This window comes from Harpia harpyja, chromosome 20, assembly GCF_026419915.1.
Source record: "Harpia harpyja isolate bHarHar1 chromosome 20, bHarHar1 primary haplotype, whole genome shotgun sequence".
Classification (NCBI taxonomy): domain Eukaryota; kingdom Metazoa; phylum Chordata; class Aves; order Accipitriformes; family Accipitridae; genus Harpia; species Harpia harpyja.
This window is the reverse complement of record NC_068959.1, coordinates 21,194,907-21,202,955: the sequence shown is the minus strand read 5'-3', so window position 1 is coordinate 21,202,955 and position 8,049 is coordinate 21,194,907. Positions and strand designations below refer to the sequence as shown.

At 50.4% G+C, this 8,049-nt stretch overlaps 1 protein-coding gene across 1 annotated transcript; it reads left to right on the top strand.

Moving 5' to 3' along the window:
* The first annotated feature begins 1,755 nt into the window (after positions 1-1,755).
* Positions 1,756-7,444, top strand: LOC128154959 (protocadherin beta-15-like). The gene is made up of 2 exons (XM_052816311.1): positions 1,756-5,303; positions 7,201-7,444. The coding sequence occupies exons 1-2, from the start codon at positions 2,865-2,867 to the stop codon at positions 7,318-7,320; spliced, it is 2,559 nt and encodes an 852-aa protein (XP_052672271.1). The 5' UTR covers positions 1,756-2,864; the 3' UTR covers positions 7,321-7,444.
* The last annotated feature ends 605 nt before the right edge of the window (positions 7,445-8,049 follow it).

Below are 8,049 nucleotides of genomic sequence, written 5' to 3'. Positions count from 1 at the left end.
ACCACTAAACCAAAAAACAAGGAAGCCTGCAACATCGCTATGTGCTCAAGGAGATAAGTGAATTGTCTGACACATTTATGCAAATTACATTCTTATTAGGACTATAGTTCCTTAGTCTATCCTAAAACACAGTGTGCCTTCATCTGGCAGTATACATTTTTTTTCCACTCATACACTTCCATTTTATTGTTGTGACCCAACACCAGTGTTAGTTAGCCAGTGGTGCATGGTAAGTGACCCTCTTTATTTCAGATTTCTCTAAAATCTGAAAAAATGGGAGCTTCAGTCTAAAGCAGCATCTTCTGATGTTCAAAGATACTATTATAGCCAAAAGCTCCGTTAAGGATCACTGTTCTTCTTACACCCTTCTACACCTGAAGCTGAAGGACACCATTTCTCTTCTGAAATGAGGGGAGTAACAATTAACTGGGTTACTGCAGTCAGGGTGGGAAGTGTCTGTGGAAGCTCTTCTCAGCTTGTGTCTGTTCCCCGCTGCGTAGTGGTGCCAAAGATTAGGTTATGGAGAAGCAAATACACCTTCGTCTCTCAGAGGTGCCAAGAGCTGAGCAGGAGCACCAGAAAGGGCACAAAGTAAATGGATTCCAGGTGTCACTGTTGTTTTTGCATGGCACGAATGAGGAAAGAAGCCACGTTCCCAACGCATCTACTGCTGTACTTGGCCTATATATGGTTTTACATCACGCTTCAGTGTTGGTGATAATGATAGCGACTCAAGAGATGAACACGTCCCTGGAATGGAAGAAAGGAAGAAAGACCTGACCTGGCCTTTGATTAAGTTAGCCTTTTAGATTCTATCATGCTTCCAAGTCAAAGGGCGGTAAGAGGAAGTCACCAAAAATGGTTACATCCGTGCAAAGTCCTCTAGTAGCTAAAATTCTGGGGAATCCTAAAGTCAACCCTGGTTGTTACTTTCTCCTACTGATACAGTCAAGAAGTTTTTGTTTTCAAACCAATGAAGCCATCAGCAACTTTCTAGGACTTCACCTGGTTAGTATTGTTTGACAGTGTCAGCCCTTTTAGCAAACAAAAATAAGGGAAAAAACAATTAGGGAAAAAACAATTAAGGAAAAAACTAGGAAATTAAAGGAAAGGTGTCAAACCCAAGGAGGTTAGGATACTTTCTGTATTTAAAAAACAACGTGGTTCCTTTTATTGTGGAAGCTGAATTAAAATTGCTCGAACCAAAAATAAGTAGTGCAAGCTGTATTTTGTTTTCTCCTCCATTTTTTTATTCTGTGAGAGGAAGACTGGTCTCGGAGGCAGCTGTGCGCATCACCAGGACATTGCGTGGGCATTTGCCGGAGCTCGCCGCTGGATCCACAGGAGTAGTCGCGGTATAAATCAACCCTCAGGGCCGGCGCTGAGTGCCTGACCGGTGTCCGGCACAGATCCCGGCTTGTACTGCCAGGCCGTGCTCAGGACCCCTCGCTCTCCCCTCCCACCTCCGTTTCCCCACGGTTGTTCTTCCCAGGTCCACTCCTGACCTCTCCCTCTTACCGAGTTTGATCCTGCCTCTAACCATCCCGTAATAAGCTTTGCGTATTCCTAGACACCCCCCTCGAACCTCTCGTAATCAGTTTGCTCTTTCCTATGAGACCCTTTCTGATAATCCATGATAATATCTTACTTCCCCCCCCCCACCCCCCCGTCATCGTTTACAAAGTTTATGGTTGAACCTCTCGCAGTTTACACTTGAATGGTTCCTCTAATGGCCAGTCCATCAGTGTCGTTAGGTCCCTGGTCTTTGCGGTTGTCTCCGTTAGCTCCTGCTCGTTAGCGTTTGTGTATCTGGGGGCTTAATTAATGAGCTCTCTAGTTTGTTTCCTTGCCTTTTGTATTAAATAGCTGTTGGCCGTATATCCTTACACAGGTACGGGAGTTCAGGTTCGACCTCTGAGTACAGGGACCTTTAAAGTACTTCTAAGCCTGTGCGGCAACGTCAGAGGACAAAGTACTGCATACTTCCAAAACATGAAAACAGGTTGCAGCATTTCGATGCTGGGGACATTTTTCACGAATGTGTTGCACAGTGACACACCTCATCGTGGGTGCAAGGATCAGCAGGCAGCAGGGGAGGATACTTCTGTCAATTAATGAGAAAAACGCTTTTCACACAGAAAACCGTTCAAGTTGTGTGAAATTCGGGCGAGGTGCGGTACACAATGTGAAGAAAACAACATTAAGATGATGTGTCTTAGAATAACATTATCATTCTAGTGTGATGGTGAGCTAGGGTGGTGGTGAAGCACTTGCTTTCGGGACCTTCCACTGGCACCAGCTCTCATATTCAGTAGCGGTGCTTCTCTGACCCGCCCCACTTATAACTGTCCTGTGCTTGTTAACAAGTAGAGAAGAGAAGGAAAATCCCGCAATGCATCCTGTGGAAGCGGCAGATCTTGCACTGCCTACACAAAACGGAGGAAACTCAAAAACTGCGTATGAAGAGTTCGCGGTTGCGAGTTGGGAAGTGATACCCAGAGCAGCGCAAGGTATGCGGGGAGGGAGCCTGCTTCCAAACGAAGAGAGCATTTACACTGCGGTTTTCGGCTTCGGTTTGGCACAGAGAGTGCAGATTCAAGCAGCAAACTCCAAACCAGCAGCGCTGTCCCGGATGAGAGGGCAGAGGAAATATTCCCCCTTGCGACGCTGGGTGGGGGTGTTGGCCACGGACCGGCAGGTTCCAATGCCCGCACCGGGTTTGCAGGCACAGGGAGACAAGAAAAAGCCGTGTGAGCTGCTCGGGAAGGGCGGCGGGGCGCGGCGTCGGGGTGCTCGGGGGCTTTCAGACCCCCTTAGCCCGGGATTCCTGACAAACACCACTCTGCCTCGGACGCTGCTTAAAAATGCTGGGAACCACGGAGGACAGCGGATGGCTTTTCTGGAGAGTAATGGCGTGTGTGAGACAGAGCGGAGGCAGCAAGAGGCAAGTGATCTTGTTTATTCTGTGCGTTTGTGTGTGTCAGAGCGGGGCTGAAACCCTCCGCTATTCTCTGGCGGAGGAAATGGAGAGGGACTCCTTTGTCGCCAATATTGCAAACGACCTGGGCGTTGCTCCGAGCCAGCTCGCAGCTCGCAAGGCCCGCATTGTGTCCGAGGGGAACGAGCAGCTTTTCCACCTCAATCAAAACACCGGAGTCCTGACAGTAAAGGAGTCGCTGGACCGAGAGGAGATCTGTCCGCAGAGTGATACCTGCACACTCTTCTTTAAGATATTCTTTGAAAATCCATTGCAGCTGATCCGAGGGGAGGTGGAGGTTCGTGACGTGAATGACAACTCCCCCGTGTTCCCAGAGAAGGAGATGGTTTTAGAGATTCTGGAAACAGCACCTCCCGGGTCCCGTTTTCCTCTGGAAAGTGCCCAGGACAAGGACGTGGGTAGTAACAGTTTGCAGAACTACAGCCTTGGAGTCAACTTGCATTTCTCCCTTGCTCTCAGAACAAGAAAAGGTGGAGCAAAATATGCAGAGCTCATCCTAGAGCAGCAGCTGGACCGTGAAGAGCAGCCGGAGCTGAATTTGTTCCTCATTGCCACCGACGGGGGCTCACCACCCAGGTCGGGTACGGCTCAAGTCCGGATCGTGGTCATAGATGCCAATGACAACACCCCAGTCTTTGGTCGGGAGATCTATGAGGTGCGCCTGGCTGAGAACAGCCCCCAGGAGCAGCTGGTGGTCAGAGTTGCGGCTGTGGATCCTGACGAAGGGTCCAACGGGAAAGTGCGGTACACCTTCACCCAGACATCGGAGAAGTCCCGGCAGCTTTTCAAGCTGAACCCTGCCAGTGGGGAGATACGGGTTGTGGGCAACCTGGACTTTGAGGAAGCAAAAAACCACGAGATGATGGTGAAAGCCACCGACAGCGGGGGGCTGTCTGCACATTGCAAAGTGCAGGTGGAGGTCCTGGATGTGAATGACAATGCCCCAGAGATAGTGCTCACCTCCCTCACCGCCTCCATTCCCGAGGACGCCCAGCCCCGCACCGTGGTGGCCCTGTTCAGTGTGCGGGACCGGGACTCCGGGGACAATGGCAGGATGGAGTGCTCGATCGATGGGGACTTGCCCTTCAGTCTTACCCCCACTTTCGATAATTACTATGAGCTGAGAACTAATGCGGCACTGGACAGGGAAAGGATGGCAGAGTATAACATCACCATCACAGCCATGGACTGGGGCACAACACGGCTCAGCTCTCAGGAAAGCATCTTTGTGCAGATATCGGACGTGAACGACAATCCCCCACAGTTCACTCAGGAGGTTTACACCATGTCGGTCACGGAGAACAACAGCCCCATGCTGCGGATTGGCACTGTGAACGCCACGGACGCTGACACAGGGAAAAATGCCCATGTAAACTACACGCTGGTGAGGCAGGAGGGCAAGGAGCAGCCCGATGTGTCGGTCAACTCTGAAAGCGGGGATGTTTATATCCTCCGCCCGCTGGACTACGAGGAGGTGCGCGCCTTCGAGGTGGAGGTGCACGCTGCTGACGGTGGCTCGCCGCCACTCAGCACACAGACGGTGCTACGCGTGGTTGTGCGGGACGAGAACGACAATGCACCCGTCGTGCTGCACCCACCCCCTGACAGCAGCGCAGTGGCAGGCGAGTTGGTGCCACGCTGGGCGCGCGCGGGCTACCTGGTGGCCAAGGTAGTGGCAGTGGACGCGGATGCAGGGCAGAACGCGTGGCTGTCATATGAGTTGGCCAAGGCGACGGAGCCAGGGCTGTTCCACGTGGGGCTGCACAGTGGTGAGGTGCGGACAGTGCGGGCCATGGCAGAGCGTGACGCACCCCGGCAGAGGCTTGTTGTGCTGGTGCGAGACTGCGGGCAGCCGCCGCGCTCCACCACCACCACCCTCAGCATTGCTCTAGTGGACGGCTTCTCTGACGCCCATTTGCGGTTGAGCGAGGAGGCACCGGCTGCTGATCCCGACGGGCAGCTCACCCTGTACCTCATCTCCTGCCTGGCCTGCATTTCGGCAGTGTTCCTGGCCACCGTGGTGGCCGTCGTGGTGGTGAAGGTGTGGCGGGCCAGGCGGAGTGAGGCGGAGACCTTGCCCACGTTCCCAAAGGCTGCCACGGAGAGCACCGCAGGCTCCCTGCCCCGCAGCTACATGTACGATGTTTGCTTCACCACTGGGACCATCAACAGTGAGTTTCAGTTCCTTAGGCCCCTCTTCCCCTGCTTTCCTGCTGGGCTGCCCCCCAGCCAGGGCGACCAGCGAAGCTCAGTGTGCTCGCAAGAGGTGGCCAACCTTGGAGAAGAAGGCAACTGGGCTGCACAGGTGAGGGACCTGGCTGGGCCGAGGTGATGGAGGGGAGCAGGGAGGGAGCAGCACGCTGGGGTGGAGGGGTTCACTCCTGGTAGTAAAGACTATTGATATTGCAGAGCTAGTGGTGAAGGAGCTACTGAGGCAGGACGAGAGGGTAGAGAGGGTCTTAGAGCCACTGGCGGGGGCCTCCCAGGAGGATCTGGCATGGCTCAGCTGCTCCCCAAGTGCTGACTAAACTCACCCCTCTGCATCCAGCTCTATGCCGTGAGTATTCACATTAGATCAAATCTTTGGTGTCACCACAAAGGGGGGCAGCTGCACCATGAGAAGATGAGAAGTAAAGGGTATGTATGTGTGAGCCGCACAGTGGGTCCTGTCCATGGACTGTGTACAGCCCGTAGGCACCCACAGCAGGAACGACACTGCTCCTAGGGACACGTCCTCACGGAGGCAGCAGCACCGGGAATGTAGTGGTCCTGTCTAGCATTAACTGGGACTGTGGGGACAATGGTACAAAGGGGTGTCATGTCACTGATGGTGTCTCCTGCACTGCTGTTAGGAGCTGGTGCTCGGCACTGCCAAGTGCTGTTCACCACAGTGGTGGCAGTGGTGAACTCAAGCTGTCTTTCAAGCTGCTGGAGTGGGGACCTCTGCCATTAAATTCCCATATATTTTTGTGGCTTGTATGAAAAGTATTGGCCAGAAAAATGTCATTATTGGGGCTTTACAAAGCACGCTCCCGGTGCCTTCCTCACCCAGCCCGGTGCTCCCAGACCATACCAGCACTTCTCTTCTCAGTGCTGCTGTGAACTTAAAGTGAGCCCTGTAAACTCTGGCTGTTTATAGAGCATGGGGGAGACAAAAGGTGGTCATTGAAACAGCTCCTTCTCTCCTCACTCTCCCATTAAGTCCAAGTCCCCTCTAAACATGGGGTTTACATCTAGCACTTCACAAGAGTCCGGACAATGAACACATATGAGGCTGAAGGCCCACAAACACCATCTTATCACCCCACAACATTTTCGTATTTCACAGCCACTGACGGCTTGGACTCACTTGACTGCAGGTTCTCAGAACTGCAGTCGCAGTAGACTCAGGGGAGAAAAGGACCCACCTTGATACATCAACATTAAACCACATTTACTGTTTGTGAGAAGGTGGTTTTATCTTGAGCTCTTACCATCTTAAATTACCTCCTCAGACTCATGAAAGTTTTGCAGTAGTGCCTTTGTGTTGTCCACAGGGGTGGATGGTTTCTGGCTTTAGATTTTCCCCATTCAGGTCGGAGACCCACCGCCTGGTCCAACCTCCTCTTTGGCTCTGGGTAGAGAAAAGTGGTGTTGTTACCAAAAAAGCCAGTCGAAGAAACTCTCTAAGACTCGATTTTGGAGTTTTAGAAAGCAGGCATTCTTTATTGCAGCATTGGATGCACGGGGGATAATTCCTCCTAGCGTGCACACCGTTACCTACAGCAAACAAAGCTTATATTGTTCTAATCATATACATATTCATGTTATCATTTACGTAGTGTCGGGCCCTTGGGCATGCGCAGTGTGGGTCATCTCTTTTTCCTAGTTAGTTGGCCTTGGCAGGTTTTAATTACAAAAACTCAGCAGGACCCAAGGCTTATCATCAGGGCCCAAGGCCTCTTGTCTGTTGGTGCCTTGGCGCATACCATTGACAAAGCTGAAGGTTTTCTTATGTTATTCGTACAACCAAAGGTTCAAGGTTGCTAAAGGAAGCAAAAGTTAATCACTACAGCGATACAGTGAAGTTTTCTTTCTCATCCCTTTATTCAAGGCATCAGTGTCACACATGCAGTAGTGTAAGACATGCTCTCTAAGATTCTCGCTGATGCCTGCTTACCTTCAACACCCAAATGACAGCCTCCATTCTCTGTTTGTTGCAGGGCAGAGCTCCCCCCTCCGAAGACATGGGTCTCAGACCTGCGGAAGCAGCTTGCACTGCAAACACGGGGATGGAACTAAATGTCAATTCTCATCAAAACCCTTGGCTCACTCCCCAGTAAGTGAGGAGAAAGACAAGCATGTCTGTCCTCACTGGCTAACATCCTCACAGGGAAAAGAGAATGAAAAGACAAAACACCCACCAAAAAATTACCAGAGAGTTACAAGGCTTCTCTGTGAGAGAGCAAAACCACCCTCCTCTTGAGCTATACTTTATTCATGTAGCTATTTTGTAATTGTGATATGGATGGAGGAGGAGCACTGTGTTGCATGTTGATTACACCAAGACTTGATGTATGATTGTGAGTGCTACTGTTTCTGAATCTTAAGGGAAATACTGAAAACCAGAAGCAGATCTGCAAGATAACTTTTTCCTACATCACCTTTTCTGTGGTTTGTTTTTTTTTTCGGGGGTGGGGGGGTGGGTGTTTTTTTTTTTCTTATGGAGAGGGCTCTGTAATAATGTCTTAATTTTCTGCAGCCTGTTCAATACCAGGCCAAACAGATATTAAGCAAAATGAAGTGGTTCTTGCAAAGTAATTCCTTAATAAAAAGCAGAAGCTGATTACATTAGAAATGGCTGACACTGGCACATTTCACATATTTGACCAGGAATTTACAGGTTCTCCATACTGTAAAGAGTGGGCTTTGAGAAATGTATTATTATTTTTTTCATAACATAAAGTTGAAATGAACATTTCAAGATTTTTGAGTGTAAGGTCATAGACAATTAAAAGTACTCTTTGTGGTTTTACAGTAAAATAGGCTAAAACTTTTACAATAAAGTTAAG

Excerpts from the sequence above, each read along its gene's own strand:
- LOC128154959 (XM_052816311.1), top strand. The coding sequence starts at position 2,865 with ATGCTGGGAACCACGGAGGACAGCGGATGGCTTTTCTGGAGAGTAATG. Across the intron at positions 5,304-7,200 it reads AAGGCAACTGGGCTGCACAG|GGCAGAGCTCCCCCCTCCGA; the intron begins GTGAGGGACCTG and ends TGTTTGTTGCAG.